This window comes from Aegilops tauschii, chromosome 4 (genome assembly GCF_002575655.3).
Source record: "Aegilops tauschii subsp. strangulata cultivar AL8/78 chromosome 4, Aet v6.0, whole genome shotgun sequence".
Classification (NCBI taxonomy): Eukaryota; Viridiplantae; Streptophyta; class Magnoliopsida; order Poales; family Poaceae; genus Aegilops; species Aegilops tauschii.
The window spans coordinates 463,128,056-463,144,106 of record NC_053038.3 but is presented as its reverse complement, the minus strand read 5'-3'; the positions used below and the strand labels follow the sequence as shown (position 1 = coordinate 463,144,106).

General features: G+C 49.1%; 2 protein-coding genes across 2 annotated transcripts; one reads left to right on the top strand and one right to left on the bottom strand.

The window, feature by feature from the left end:
* The first annotated feature begins 3,272 nt into the window (after positions 1–3,272).
* On the top strand, positions 3,273–4,750 carry LOC109733398 (uncharacterized). Its single transcript, XM_020292610.4, has 4 exons — positions 3,273–3,685; positions 3,793–3,879; positions 3,970–4,119; positions 4,192–4,750. The coding sequence occupies exons 1-4, from the start codon at positions 3,392–3,394 to the stop codon at positions 4,498–4,500; spliced, it is 840 nt and encodes a 279-aa protein (XP_020148199.1). The 5' UTR covers positions 3,273–3,391; the 3' UTR covers positions 4,501–4,750.
* A 113-nt stretch (positions 4,751–4,863) lies between these two features.
* Positions 4,864–7,774, bottom strand: LOC109733399 (uncharacterized). Its single transcript, XM_020292611.4, has 5 exons — positions 7,360–7,774; positions 6,396–6,498; positions 6,177–6,300; positions 5,355–5,450; positions 4,864–5,276 (listed from the first exon to the last, which is right to left on the bottom strand). The coding sequence occupies exons 1-5, from the start codon at positions 7,685–7,687 to the stop codon at positions 5,154–5,156; spliced, it is 774 nt and encodes a 257-aa protein (XP_020148200.1). The 5' UTR covers positions 7,688–7,774; the 3' UTR covers positions 4,864–5,153.
* Positions 7,775–16,051: the final 8,277 nt, after the last annotated feature.

The window sequence follows — 16,051 nt, the reverse complement described above, 5'->3', positions numbered from 1 at the left end:
TTGCTTGGCAGGGGATGTACAAAGGCGCCAAAGGCGGTTGCAGTGTGGTACTTGAGGCGGTGGCCACACAGGACCTCTGGATTTGGCACTCCTTCTTTGGTATGCCAGGAACTCACAATGACATCAACGTGCTGCAGTGCTCCCCTGTCTTTGCCAAGCTTGTTGAAGGTCATTCTCCTCCGGTGAACTTCGAGGTCAATGGGCGGCACTACAACAAGGGGTACTACCTAGCTGATGGCATCTATCCGAGGTGGTCTACATTTGTGAAGACTATCTCAAACGATGTGCCAGGAGGCAAGAAGTCCCACTTTGCCAAGGTGCAGGAGGCTTGCCGGAAGGATGTCGAGCGGGCATTTGGTGGGCTCCAATCTCGATTTGCTGTTGTCCGGTACCCTGCTCAGACCTGGTCGAAAGATCAAATGTGGGAGATCATGACTTGCTGTGTCATCTTGCACAACATGATCATCGAGAGCGAGCAAGAAGAGCCAGTGTTTGATACTGAACCATACTACAGGCAGGGTCCTCTAGCCGAAGTTGATCACCAGCTACCGGCAACCTGGACTACCTACCTCAGTATGCGTCAGGAGATCCGAGACCCACAGGTGCATCATCAACTGCAGCAGGATCTGGTGGATCACCTATGGAGGCTCAAGGGTTGAAGCCGGGCGCGACGTGTGATGAGTTTTTATTTGTTGAACTATATAATTTGTATTGAACGATTTTTTGTTGCACTATTTTGTTGAAGTATTTGATTTTCTGTGATGAACTATGTGATAAAAAAAATTATGTTGATAATTGAACGCCGAGCCACGACGAACCACGCCGGAGATGGGCCTATTCTCGCCCATGTGGGCCCTTTATTTGCCGAAAGTGGGCCAATATCGGCGCCTGGGGGCGACGGCTGGACGCCCATCCGCCCCCAGCGCCGATTGTATCGCTGGCTCGCCCCCAGGGGGCGATTTTTATGCGTTCTGGGGGGGGGGGCAACGGCTGAAGATGCTCTAAGGGCATCTCCGACTCCAACCTTGAAAACCATCTAATACGGGTCTGTATCGATTCGCTCGGTGATTCGAACGTGCTTTCTCATGTGAAGACAAAGTGGAGGAGAGGGTTTGCGGGAATTCAGATAGCAGCCATATAGGAGTCGACACCCGAAGCCCACTAAATTCCCCCCTCCTGGTCCCATTTCCTTTCACTCCACCCTTCCTCCCCTTTGCTTTGCATTTGCACCTTCCACCTCCGCCGCCGCAGTTTTACCTCTCCGGCCTCCACAAAGGAATTGCCGAACGTCCGCAACCTGCACCGACGCGCCTGCTCGTCTTTACGACGGTCAAGGACGTTGTCCACCCTGGAGCCGTTTGTACCCACGTACACTCTACCCCTATTGATGACCTCCATGGCGGACACCATGTCCGACAGGTGTTCGGTCAAATTCCATTTAGCTTAGTTTCGGATGTCATGTCATTCTTCCAGAGTACAAAGGATGGCGGGGTACTCGACCATGAAGGATGAGTTGTTGTGCGATGTGTGATTAGTCGTATCAACGGATTTTTGTAAGCAGGAGCAGAGAAAGTTTTATACTCATTGAGCATTGTTCTCGCCATCTCCATAAGAGTTCAATTCTTTCGCTCAACAACTTCATTTTGCTGGGGAGTGTATGCGGCAGAGAACTCATGAGTAACACCATTTTCGTCAAGAAAGTTCCCAATGTGAGTATTTTTGAACTCAATGGCATTGTCGTTCTGATGTGCTTAATACGCACATCATATTCATTTTGAGCTTTCTTACATTTCTTTTTCACTCTCGCCCCGACGAAAGCACACAATGCAGATCCATGGCGAATCTTTTGAAGATGTCTTGGGTCCATGTCTTATCTTCGAGAAAGAATGCTCAAGTATAGTGAGAGAAATCATCAACAATAATCGTACCATAATGACTGCCACTGAAGCTGGCATAATTCTGATGCCCGAATAAGTCCATATGAAGAATTTCTAGAGGTCTTGTCGTGGTCACGGTAGTTTACTTCATGTGATAGGACCAAGGTTCTGGTTACCGGTCAAAATTTCGAGATTTCCCATGGTTACCACGTATTTCCGTGCACCTGGGTAAATCCATATATCCAGCAAAAAATGCCATTTTTTATTTTTTGAATTTAAACACTCGATTTATAGTAAAATACATAGGATGTAATCAATGCCATGAGAGGTCATTCTGGTGTGTTGGTAGCAACCTAGTTTCTTTTTTTGAGAGGTCTCTGGTTCAAATGTTCGTTCATTCACTTATTTGAATTCAAAATTCAACTATAAAATTCGTTTGAAATATTCTCGATATATCTCGGTAACCGTGGTAACCACGTTTACCAGCCCCCCTGGGTAAAAATGTCTCATTTGGTAACCAAAACCTTGGATAGGACCAAACTCTCTTAGCGGGCTATGGCTTTTCGCGGTGGACCTTTCTAAACAACATTATGATAGGACCAAAGTGCGGAACCTCTCTTGACAGCACGCTATTTAAAACAGTGGATTTTATATGTACCACTACATGTATCTTGACAAGAAAAAGGAAGTAATCTGCATTCTCGAAGAGCACATCTGTGTTCCGTTGAATGTAAACTGTAGATGAGATATCTGTTTGTTGCTACTAGTGGAGTGGCAAACTTGACGGTTGACCTGCAACGTTGTGTGTTGGCCGTAGAGATTGTATATTTCTGTAACGTGTGGTAGTATAAACTTGATCTCTGCCACGGAAAGAAAATACCAGCACAAAAATCTAGAGTCTTAAGCACCAGGAACTACGGACAGGACGCATTTCGTATGCTTGCCGAGCCGTGCGTGCGTGTCCCTTTTGCGTGCTCGTCATGCCGGGGCATACGTGCACGCAGGGGACTCCTCAGCTTTGGTTTACCCCTCCCCTCGGTTTCACGTGTAAACCAACAACCCCCGTTTCCCTCCAAAACAGAGGTCAATTTCACGGAACAGCACGAGACGCAAACATAATTTCTGCACCTCTGCATGTAGATACAGCAGGGTTACTACTACTAGACGTACCCATGTCTGATGTCTGAATCTGAACTTGACACAAATATCCCAGTTGCAGTTTCTCGAAAGAAAAAAAAAACAAATATCCCAGTTGAAGCGCAGCAGCCGAGAGTTGAAACCTCTTCGCTGTAACAAACTTGGGAAACTCTTGCCAAGACCTGGAACTGGAAGAAACGGGCCGGCGTGTAGGTAGGGCCTACCCGGACGGACCCTGTTGCCTTTACTTGCAAGAATGCTCAACTCTGCTTCATGCCTCGTGGGGCTCGTTTACTTATTGGCACGGCCGGCGATCAAGCAGAGGAACTCCCGACTCCGAATAAGATCAGATCAGAAAAATAAGGAGCAGAGAGAGGATGACATCGCCGAGCCTAACGGCGTGCCGGCATGCTGCAGCTCGTCCGGGTGCGGGCAGGGTCACCGGCTGCGGCGGCGTCAGGGCGACACCGCTCCGATCAAGACCACGAAATACTTTTGCTCCGAGTGTCCAGTCGTCGTGGTCGCCGTCGAGAGCGATCACCAGTTGCGCTCTGAAGCCCCCGCCTTCGTACGGCGGCAAGGCGGCGAAGGAGAAGAAGGTCAACCCCAGCGACCTCTTCACCTTCTCCTACAGGTTCAACACCGACATCCCCATGGGTGAAACTCCCGGGGTAAGTCGTCGCTGCCAGTGTCATCAGTGCTAATAATAAGCTTTGGGTTTTTAGCTGGGAGGTTATCTGATTCCCCTGAGCTGAGGCTCGGCTCTTTCTTTGCTCAGGCATCCATCGACGAGTACCTCATGAACAGGCCGAGGATCGTCGGGGCCGTGTTCCCCGACAAGCGGAAGCGAACCAAACTCAACGACGTGAGTGATCTTTACCATTTCCTTGCAAAGTTGTCGTCTCTGAAACTGCACGGCAACTCTGACGGACTGCTCGGTGTTGAATTTTGACAGGAGGAGTGGAGCGTGCAGCTGGTGCCGATCCAGTTCCTGTTCCTGTCGGCGTGCCCGGTGATCGCCGTCCGCTTCGTGAGCAGGTCCGGCGGGGAGGGGTACCCGCCCCACGTCCCCGTGCACGCCACCAGCCTCCTCCTCATGGAAGTGGTAAACCATCTTTAATTTTCATCATCGTCATCGTCAGCCTGAGCTCATGGCGGAATCAATGGGTGGATGCAGACGGACTACAAGCTGAAGGGGCTGCAGAGGGACGCGATGCCGTCGCACCTGGCGCTGACGGTGCGGGGCTCGCTGTACCCGCAGCCGGAGGGGCGGCGGAGCCTGAGGGGCCACGTGGAGATGAGCGTGGGGTTCAACCTGCCGCCGGTGCTGGCGCTGGTGCCGGAGCCCATCATCCGGGGCGTCGGCGACACCGTGCTCCGGCAGCTGGCGGAGCAGATGAAGCACGACTTCGACACCGGCCTCGCCGCCGACTTCAAGAAGTACCGCACCGAGAAGCTCACCGAGGGGAGGACCCGCAAACACTGAACCTGAACTTTCTTCCTCATCATCATCTTCTTCGATTTTGTAACTGTGGTGATGATGGCATTGATTCATGCAAGATTCTTTAATTTGGAGCTCGTCGCATGATCAAAAAGACTGCAAAAGCGTCGTGTTATTCCTCGGTGCGACGGCATGACTGAGAAGATCATAATAACTTAGGATCCAGTTGCTGTAAATAATGTAAATTATACTTACAAGCATACTCAATTATACAGAGATTACTGATCTCAGACTATGTTTTGTGTTTGCTGTCAGACAGACTTGACCCCATTTCTTTCTGGCTATAACTGAGAAGCAAACCACACACTGCTCAGCGACTGAGATAATCTTAAGATCATACACACTATCTGACGGCATAGTAACTTAAGAATCTTATTTATTCACTGTAAATAGAATGTAAATAATTACAAGGATATTCAGTTTTACAGAGATTGCTAATCTCAAGCTAAATATGTACTCTGTCAGACTTGACTTCCACTCCATCTTGGCTATCACTGAATCTATGTACCAGTTATGTTTCATCATTTTTTTGTGGCTTGAATCATCTATGTACCATTTAGTATACAAGGCATAGGGCCTGTGCTTCAACCAGCTAGAAGAATACAATTGACATATCTACACCGTGCATCCCAAAGATCCTAGTCTTCCAGTGACCGGTTTCTCGCCCTCAAGTCACGCTCGAGGCTTTGAGGCGTTGGAGGAGTCCTTCCACGCCGGAAAAGGACAGCAAGAGCTTTCATTTGACGGCACATGTTGAAAACCTACATACAAGGATGGGTATGATCAGTCGTCAACCAAACAATGGTACTTATGAAGGTCGTGTCGCTTGTTTTTCTTACTGATGAAGCCTCTAGCTCTGCAATTCCCTCGCATCCTTGACCACCGCCCTGTAGAAGGTCACAGTATTTTACAGCATCATCCTCGTCTTCAAACACCTGAAACAAAAGAGCTCATGATTCAGAAGATTACAAAGCAAACGGTTATGTGATTTTTTCTTTTTTTGCAGAAAGCTAGTCGTCAAGAGAGTGGCAGTAAGTAGAAACACATGCACAAACATTTTACAAGTACCAACAGAAGAGCACACCATTCAGATTACACCTTCAGCGGTGTGCACAAACATTTCACATCAGGATTTTGTAATTTAAAATGCAAACATATATCGGTATGCTACGCTTACCGCATTGACAGATTGCTCATTCTTTTTTGGGGGTGTGAAAAGGTTGACTGATGTTGAACTGTTCAGATGGTCATATCATAACGCTTATAGTCCCTGTATGTTTGCCTGATGGCAAGCACAAACTGTTCCTAGGATGACTTTTAGTCATGTAAAAAGAATCAATTAAGCTGTACAGTCCATTTTCAGACATCTCAAGTTTGCAATGCCCTTTTGGTCGTTCAAACAGATCACTATGGTACTACTATATCACTAGGGAGCCTTACAGTCTCTAACAATATGCATAACCCACCCTTATTCAGAATATATATGCTTCATTTGACCAATCCCTGTTCCTGATTCATTGCCCCCATTTACTTATTTAGAAGTCACATTTCCCCATGAACCCAAAATATGCACTAGAAGGTCAAATGGTTTAAAAAAGCAGGACAGTTGGCTGATTTTCAAGGACATGTAGAAAAAAAAACTCTTTTTACTAACTACTCACCAGTACTCCCTCTGTGAGATCTTCAACAACCATACTAAACTTGGAGCCAGAGTACTTTGATTTAGTCCCAACTCCTGAACCTCCTCCCTTTGAGAAAAGCATTCCAAGCTCCCTTTCGACTTCGCTGCAGAAAATATTATGGGATGACACCATTTCATAATGATCAGTTAACCACCCAATTATGATTAAGTACCTGTTCATTAGCTGAAAATTTCTCACCTGCGGTTCCTACGGGTTTTCATTGTCCATAGTTGATTGTCTCTTCTAGCCAGCACATAGACTGGTTTCAGGTGTTGTTCTCTCCAAGGGTTTGTCTCCAACACTGAACCATCATGACGACATGGCACAGTTAGTAAACATTCAAACTTCCGCATCACAAGAATTACTTGGATAATCATAAGAACAAGGTCACTTTTTATGGCTTTAAAATTGTGGTATTATTTGTGACTTGTGACTTGTGACTTGTGAGCATGAGCGCATCATAACCCTTCAGTCATGAAGCCATTTAACCACACTGGCCCTGGTTTGCAGCACTGCAGAAAGCAGCATAAGCACAACCATAGCAGAAATGTTGATTCAACATGTGACGCAAAGGCAATACAAAATTTCACTATCCAAGTCAAAACATGAGGAAACAGACGCGACTGCAACAGTTAATAATCACGTGTACACATGTGTAAGTATCCAAAGTCGCTCACTCCCACAGTCTCACTACCACCTCAAAATCTCAAAGCACGCAACTCTCGAAACGCGATAGGCGTGCGCGTACAAGCCTCAAACAGGAGTTGCTTGTGCTAACATCAAGTTCAGCGAGGCACGCAATTCTACCCCCACTTCTCGGGAGTTTAGAATAGGCATTTCATCAAACACTAGGCGCGAGGGCCTAAACTCTCGAAAGATAATAGTCTGTGAGCGTACAAGCCTCAAACAGGGGTTGCTTTTGCGGATCTCAAGGTTCATCGCAGCACGCAACTCTACCGTACACACAAAGATCACACTCAGGACACGGGAGTTTAGACTAGGCATTTCATCAAACACTAGGCGCGGGGACCTAAACCTGCCGATCACCATTCACCAACCATAGAAGATAGATCAAATTGAACTCGCTAAAGCTCAACCCTGAGCAGATCAAGCCAGTAAGAACACGATCCAGGGCAAGGGTAATGGTCTGGAGGACTCGTACCGTCGTAGGCGAGGGAGTCGAGCGACTCCATGAGGTGGCGGCGCATGCCGTAGGCGCGGGAGGAGACGCGGCGCAGCAGCTCGCCGGAGGTCCCGGGGATGCCGCCGTCCATCCCCATGGCCCTCTCCACCTCCTCGTCGCCTCCCTCCGGGGACGGCGGCGGAGGGGGAGGGGGAGGGGGCCTGGACGAGGCCGCGGCCACGACCGCGCGGCGGTGCGTGGCGGCGAGGCGTGGCCGCGGCGCGGGGAAGGAGAGGAGGTTGCTGGCCAGGGTGGTGGCCGCCGGCGACGGTGGCGGGGACGGGAGCGACGGCAGGGATGCTGCCATTTTTGCGGTCTAGCGGAGCAGAGGAAGGAGAGGGGTGAAACAGGGGAGAGGAAGTGAAAGTGGAAGGAACGTGGACACGGCACGGCAGCTACGGTCTCCTCGTGTTGTGGAGATTTTTTGCACCGCGGTGGGCGGTGGATGTGTCCGGCACGTTGGTTCGGCCGGGCCGGTGCCGTGCCACGACTCACGAGCGGCACCGGCGGTGCGATGGGCTGCAGTCCTGCGGTCCGAGTTGGCGTTGGACCAAGTTTTTGGTTGGACGTGCGCGGGCAAGCTTTGCCATTCGGGGTTGTGTGCCTGGGTGTTTAACCGGAGCATTTTTCCGTGGAAAGCGTGTACCACGCCACATTTGCTTTCCCGGTACACTATTTCAACTATACGTAATTTTGCACCTAAGAGCATCTATAGTTACATATAGCTAATCCGGATTCTCAAACGTTCGCGAATGCGTCCGGGTATGTCCATGGACAGTGATCGGTCACATCTTAAATGTCATCTTCCACAACTGAATACCTTGTTACCAAATCCTCCTCATGTAAAACCTAGTATAAATCTTCGCCGGCGCTCGTACGTCTCCATGTCCGGCGGCCCGCTGAGCTTCCCAGAGTAAAGGTGCGGCCTCCAGCAAGGAAGAGTACCATATGGGACATAGACCGGCTCATGGGACTCGATGCACCGCCGTCTCCCATGCCCTGCTCTTACTCGTCGGAGCTAGTGGCCTGGGAGTCACCAGTCGATGTCACGTCCATGATAGACCCATCGTGGTTGGAGCTCGACACCTCCACCACGACGCGATGCGGCGCGAGGGGTGTCGGTCACCCGTATCGACACCAGAGCGGTGTACGACTCTGCCTCTGCGCCCTCCTCCGCGGGGGCTGTCATGCCATCTGCCTCGCACAGTGAGCACGCTGCTCCATGGCAGCAAAAGTGCCATGAGTCATGCCAACGTTTACCTCCGGCTCGGAGCCCGTGGGGTTGACACGCCATCGAAGAGGTTGTCGCGTGATGACCCACAAGTATAGGGGATCGCTGATGACAACATGTACCTAGGGTAGGGCAATAGACCTGATCTGAGTACCCTACCCAAGGACACTGCCCTGCAATCAAAGACATCCGAAGGACAACAGATTCTACCGACTGGAATCACCACAGAACTCAACCCACTCGATTGAGTGGTCAGTCGGATATCCCAATTCCATTCGACCATACCAGAATACACTCGGGGAACAGAAGGTCTAAAGTCACTCTGAATGACAACGGTCGGGCGTTCACTCCGTAGTCTTAATGGTCATTTATGTAACTTTAATGCTAGCGTTACCAGTAACGTTCCTACCTTTATGTACATTGAACCCTGTGTAACTGAGGGCCGAAGGGGTCTGGCAAACCCTATATAAGCCACCCCCCCTCCTCAGGCACAAGGGTTCGCACCCCCTGTAACTTCACGCATAATCCAATCGACCAAGCCTCCGGGCACCGAGACGTAGGGCTGTTACTTCCTCCGGGAAGGGCCTGAACTCATAAATCTTGCGTGCACAACCTCATCGTAGCTAGGATCTTGCCTCCTCATACCTACCCCCCATTCTACCGTCACACTTAGAACCATGACAATCGCGACAATCTTCGAGGCTAGTATTTTATCCAAATTTATTGATTCGACACAAGGTGAGCCAAAGTATTTATGAGCTTTACTCGACTGGAGAACCTCCAGCATGCACTCGACGAGCGTGCTCGGCAGCGTATCCCTGAGTCCAGTCGACGGCAGCGACAATTGTTCCCGCCTGAACCCCAGGTATACCGTTGTGACGCCCGGATAATTAGGCTACAGTAATCCCAGATTAATGATGCCACGTCACCATGGTTACTGTTGTTAAATTCGCGTTAGTTCAAAATCGATCCAAATTCAAATAGTATTTAAAGGCAAAGAACAAAAGTTTTCAAATGTTAAAACCAAAATGTTCGGGTTGTGACAAATATTGCATAGGTAATTATAGTGAAGAACCCATATTTAAATAAAATGTTTAAATGCACTATAGTAGATAAAACAGCGGCAAAACAATTATTTAAATGCTTTTAAATACTAAACAAATATTAAACTAGTTCTTTGGATCACCAAGTTTGTTGAGGAAGTGGCCTATGTTAAAATGCTAATTTAGGAGCGGGCGTTATATTTTTGTAAAAGGATTTACTAACTAAAATAAATACAAAAACAGAAAAGTGAAATAAATAAAAGAAAAAGAAAATACAAATAAAATAAAATAAAACAGAACCCCCCCACTGGGCCAACCGACCCAGCTGCTAGCCAGGCCAGGCCCAGGCCGGCCCCCTCACTCCATAACCCCCCTGCCCCGAAACCCTAGCCACTATCGCTCCCACCCCCCCCCCCCCACGTCGCCACTCCCTCTCCCCCCTCCCGATCCAATCTGGATCGGGGCGAAAAACCCCACTCCCCTCGCTCCTCACACCCCCCTCTGCCCGAACTGGTTCGGGCACGGTGCCCCAACCCCGTCGCCGGCGCTCACCGTCACCGCCTCCGACGCCGCTGGACCCCGTCGTCGCTGGAGCACCGCCGCCGCCCGGAAACCTCGTCGTCGTCCTCTCCGTCGTCACCGTCCTCTCCGTCGTCGCCATCATCCTCGACCTCCTCCCCGAGCCCCGCTGCCATTGTCCCTACACCGTACGGTGAGGCCCTCGGCCTCCTCTTCCCCTCTCCCCCTGTCGAACGCCGTCCGCCGCGCCCGACGCCGTGCCCGCCCGCTCCAGGCCGCACTCGCCCTCCGCCGCTACAGCCCGCACGCGCTGCACCTGCGCCATGGTCGGCCCTCTGCTGCCGCTCTACCCCACCGCGCTGCCGCCCTCTTCCCCACCCGTTGACCTCGCCGCGCTCCCGATCGGCCCTTGGCCTTGCCTGCAGCCTCTCGTGCGCTGCTCTCGCGTCGTCGTGCTCTGCGGCCCGCACTGGCACCTCGCTCGCGCTCGCCACAATCAGCGCCACGGTGACCGTGCCCTCCTCCACGCCGGCACGCGCCCGGCCCCCTGCTCCCCGTGGCCGCACACTGCCTGAAGTGGCCGCCGTCGTCCGCCGTTCCGCTTCCCCCCATGCGGCGCCGCCCGGGTCCACCCCCGCTGGTCGTCGCTCCCGCTGGCTGTCGCCCACGCCGGCCAAGCGTCGCCGCTCCCCGGTGGCCTCGCCTCGCCTTCCCGGTCGGGCTCGGCCCCGCACGGGTGCGCCCGTAACCGCATCGCTGGTGCCCGCACGCCCGCAATGGCCCTAGGCCACAGACCGAACGGGCCCAGCCCCAAAACGGAAATAAAAAAAGGATTAAAAGGATTAATTAATTAACTTAATTAAATTAACCTAATTAACCAGTGTTAGACAATCTAATTAGCTAACTAAGCTAAATTATCTGTTAGTTAATTAATCAGTCAATGACATGCGGTACCTACACGTTAGTTTGACCCAGTCAACGTTCTATTGACTGCTGACGTCATGATGATGTCAGCATACACTGTTCTATATAATGTTAATTTAAAATAATTAAATAAATCCTAAAATTGGTTTAAATCTTTTAAAATTAATATAAAATAAACCGTAGCTCAGATCAAAATACTTTGTACATGAAAGTTGCTTAGAACGACGAGACGAATCCGGTTACGCAGCCCGTTCGCCCGCCACACATCCCTAGCATATCGAACACACAACTTTCCCCCTCCGGTTCATCTGTCCGAAAACGCAAAACACCGGGGATACTTTCTCGGATGTTTTCCCCCTTCGCCGGTATCACCTCTTACCGCGTTAGGGCACACCTAACACCGCTGTTTGCTTTGTCATGCATCATTATGCATCTGTTTGCATTGTATTCATTGTTTCTTCCCCCTCTTCTCTATGGTAGACTACGAGACCGACGCCGCTGCTGGTGCCCCGACCGGCTACGTTGTTGACGACCCCTACTTGCCAGAGCAACCAGGCAAGTCCCCCCCCTTGATCACCAGATATCGCCTATTCCTTCTCTATACTGCTTGCATTAGAGTAGTGTAGCATGTTACTGCTTTCGGTTAATCCCATTCTGATGCATAGCCTGTCATTGTTGCTACAGTTGTTACCCTTACCTGCTATCCTACTGCTTAGTATAGGATGCTAGTGTTCCATCAGAGGCCCTACACTCTTGTCCGTCTGCCATGCTATACTACTGGGCCGTGATCACTCGGGAGGTGATCACGGGCATATGCTATATACTTTATACTGTTACATTACTTATGATACTGTTCGGAGATGGGGGCTGAAGGGGCAGGTGGCTCCATCCCGGTAGAGGTGGGCCTGGGTTCCCGACGGCCCCCGACTGTTACGTTGTGGCGGAGCGACAGGGCAGGTTGAGACCACCTAGGAAAGAGGTGGGCCTGGCCCTGGTCGGCGTTCGCGGTTACTTCATAATAACACGCTTAACGAGATCTTGGTATTTGATCTGAGACTGGCCACTGGCCTATACGCACTAACCAACTACGCGGGAACAGTTATGGGCACTCGGCGTCGTGGTATCAGCCGAAGCCTTCGTGACGTCAGCGACTGAGCGGCGCGCGCCGGATTGGACTGGAACGCCTGCTAGGCTAGGTCTGCTTCCGGCCGCCCACGCAACGTGCAGGTGTGCAATGGGCGATGGGCCCAGACCCCTGCGCCATAGGATTTAGACCGGCGTGCTGACCTCTCTGTTGTGCCTAGGTGGGGCTGCAACGTGTTGATCTTCCGAGGCCGGGCATGACCCAGGAAAGTGTGTCCGGCCAAATGGGATCGAGCGTGTTGGGTTATGTGGTGCACCCATGCAGGGAAGTTTATCTATTCCAATAGTTGTGTCCCTCGGTAAAAGGACGACCCGGAGTTGTACCTTGACCTTATGACAACTAGAACTGGATACTTAATAAAACACACCCTTCCAAGTGCCAGATATAACCCGGTGATCGCTCTCTAACAGGGCGACGAGGAGGGGATCGCCGGGTAGGATTATGCTATGCGATGCTACTTGGTGAACTTACCATCTATTCTCTCCTACATGCTGCAAGATGGAGGTGGCCAGAAGCGTAGTCTTCGACAGGATTAGCTACCCCCTCTTATTCTGGCATTCTGCAGTTCAGTCCACCGATATGGCCCTTACACATATACCCATGCATATGCAGTGTAGCTCCTTGCTTGCGAGTACTTTGGATGAGTACTCACGGTTGCTTTCTCCCCCTTTCCTTTCTCTCTGGTTGTCGCAACCAGATGCTGGAGCCCAGGAGCCAGACGCCACCGTCGACGACGACTCCTACTACACCGGAGGTGCCTACTACTACGTGGAGGCCGCTGACGACGACCAGGAGTAGTTTAGGAGGATCCCAGGCAGGAGGCATGCGCCTCTTTCGATCTGTATCCCAGTTTGTGCTAGCCATCTTATGACAACTTGTTTAACTTATGTCTGTACTCAGATATTGTTGCTTCCGCTGACTCGTCTATGATCGAGCACTTGTATTCGAGCCCTCGAGGCCCCTGGCTTGTATTATGATGCTTGTATGACTTATTTTACTTTGAGAGTTGTGTTGTGATATCTTCCCGTGAGTCCCTGATCTTGATCATACACGTTTGCGTGTATGATTAGTGTACGATTGAATCGGGGGCGTCACAAGTTGGTATCAGAGCCGACTGCCTGTAGGAATCCCCCTTCCACACTCCTTGGCCGAAGTTGAGTCTAGTCGATGAAAACTGTTTTACTAACATGGTTGTGCGGCCCATGGGCCCACGTCGCCATTGTGTGGTATTAGGATCTTTTACTCCTCGATCCTTACTCCGGGACTCTGATCTCTCTTCTATTCGGGTTAAAAATGAATTTTGCTAAATCTAACATTAGGATCTCGTTATCACTTTCACCCGGAGAATTCCATATGATCGCCTGCTGCACCAGAAGATTTCGAAGATACTCTACGATGTGCTCTCGAGACTATGTGCCATCACTTTTGCAATTCACTTCCATCGATAAATCCCTCTGGATAACTACTACACCTGTCGTTCATATTGTCATCCCCAGTTGTTCTTGTTATTACAAGATGTCCTGAAATACTCTCTGATATTCCGAGAATTCTTTATGCTTACTGCCCTGCAGTTCCTTGCCGCATGAATACCCCTACGGATAATTACTCGCGCTTGCCGAGTATCCGTTCGTCCAAAGTTGTTCATGTGTTTCACAAAATTCTTTGGAATGCTATTCGATCTTCCGAAAATCCTCAGTAGCCTAATACTCTTGTTCCTCCTTACCTGCTTACATTATGGTTACTACCATATGTCTAGCATGTTCATTAGCATCCTTTGACATCGTAATTTTGATTTGATTCGATATGTTGTGAATGCTCGCAATCATAAATCACAAATTAGAATTCTTGCCTTCGGCTCACACGTCACCCTGGACATGAGCTGGTGTCGACAAATCAAACCTTGATTGATTGTCGATCAATGCCTATTCAACTTGTCTTTGGTTAAAGCCTCTGCTTTTGATCCCCTTATTTGGGAATCGTAATTCCATTACATTTGAGCTTTGAATTAGTCAGTTGTTTCTATAATCTGATCCCCTTGCATTCTTTCTTCTTCTGGTTGAGTACCGTTGCTCACATCAGGTCCCTCGTGGACCACCGGATCCTTTGATGAGTTTTATCCGACAACGTCCTTCATATTCAATCCCTTTGGAAATTCTTTCCCTGATACATAATGCCATTGGTAAATCCTATTCCTTGATTTGGCCAACCATGCTCTGCTTTCGAGCTGGTGGTATTTACTATTGAAGCTTGTGGTATATGTTTCCACGATGCCCTGATAGGTTGAACCTATGCCTTCCTTAATATGTGTGAACTCGAAAGTTTTCATGAGTCATACTCTTCTGGTATTTTGCCAGATAAAATTTCAACACTACAACTTCATCGAACGCGAGAAGTGAATGAAAGATTATGCATTGAAGAAGTGGGAGTCGACCTTGAACTTTGTGTTCATGCCCATGGACACGATGTAGCCTATCATGGAAGCTTCTTGTAATAATAACTATTTCCTTGATATAATATCCTTGGTATCGATGAATTGATCCTTTGCAATCGTGGTTCCGACCATATGTTCTTCTTTGATCCCATTTCTCGGGCAAGTTTAAGCACTTGTCTTCTGTGGATCAATACACCTGTCCAACCTTTACTTTGATCTTTCGTCGAGTATTACACCCTGGCATCTCGAGATCATCACGGGACTGCATAACTTCTTATGAGTTCTCCATCAAGTACTACATTCTCACTGATTCCAATTTTTCACGGGCTTTGAGTTATTAAACACTCAAAGACACCGATAACTGAACCGAGTCCGCACTACGGTTCAACAACTTTTAGTAATCTTCTTTACTTACGAGTTTGTACCCGATCACGTCATTCCTAGCCTGTTCGGCTACATCAGTACCGTGCTAATTTTAATTGTGCTACTTGGTCCTTCTTCCCAGAGCACAAATTTCGATGGTGAGCTAATCTTACGTCAATCTCCCTCGTCATATCATTTTGCCTTGAATTGCAAACTTGATTTTGAGTTTGTGTCGTACCCATGGTTCCAGTAACCTTTTGCTTCACCATTCCCTTGGTGTGATGTCGTCGCCGATCGATTACATCTTCTTGAAACCTCTCGATAAATGTGTCGTGATCATCGTCAACATTTTAACTTCTTCCGAGACGTACATTGAGTTCCTGATGAGAAATTGCATGCTTGCCCCCTCGATGATTTGTGTTAACATCGACAACATTCTTGATTTCCCTCTCAACACAAACTTGTTCATGTTTTGTGTTATACCTTGAGATCCTTGCTACCCACCATTTGTTCTTCTTTACCTTGGAAGTATTACCATCTTTCATGTCAAGAAAGTCGTGAGAATTTCATCACCTCTTAAGAGATCTTGATACATGTGATACTTCTTGCCATATCCGTTCATTCCTTGGTCAACGTGTTGTTTCTAACCGGAAAACCGACAATTGAACTATGATGTGCGACTTCAAAACTTCTAGCAACCCTATTGCTTTGAAGTGAATGGTCGATTGATTCTGTTTCATTAAGTCGTCGTTCTAACATTTATCGTGCAACCCATCCCATATTTCGGGTGCACCTATCAACCAATGTTTAATTGTGGATGTTTTTCTCGAACATACATCATTATATCATTTGATCTGACAATTGTTATCTCCTTGTTCACATTATTGTGGAGATCCATCTTTTGTTAATCTCAGTGAGTCATCGCTGAGTTCATCAGCTACCTCCTCATCCTCTCCTTGGTTTAAATGATGAACTCTTGTTTCGGAACTCGCTTCCATAGTTCATTTCACCGAGAA

Excerpts from the sequence above, each read along its gene's own strand:
- LOC109733398 (XM_020292610.4), top strand. The coding sequence starts at position 3,392 with ATGACATCGCCGAGCCTAACGGCGTGCCGGCATGCTGCAGCTCGTCCG. Across the intron at positions 3,686-3,792 it reads CCATGGGTGAAACTCCCGGG|GCATCCATCGACGAGTACCT; the intron begins GTAAGTCGTCGC and ends TTCTTTGCTCAG. Across the intron at positions 4,120-4,191 it reads GCCTCCTCCTCATGGAAGTG|ACGGACTACAAGCTGAAGGG; the intron begins GTAAACCATCTT and ends GGGTGGATGCAG.
- LOC109733399 (XM_020292611.4), bottom strand. The coding sequence starts at position 7,687 with ATGGCAGCATCCCTGCCGTCGCTCCCGTCCCCGCCACCGTCGCCGGCG. Across the intron at positions 5,451-6,176 it reads ATCTCACAGAGGGAGTACTG|GTGTTTGAAGACGAGGATGA; the intron begins GTGAGTAGTTAG and ends CTTTTGTTTCAG. Across the intron at positions 5,277-5,354 it reads CAGAGCTAGAGGCTTCATCA|GTTTTCAACATGTGCCGTCA; the intron begins GTAAGAAAAACA and ends CCTTGTATGTAG.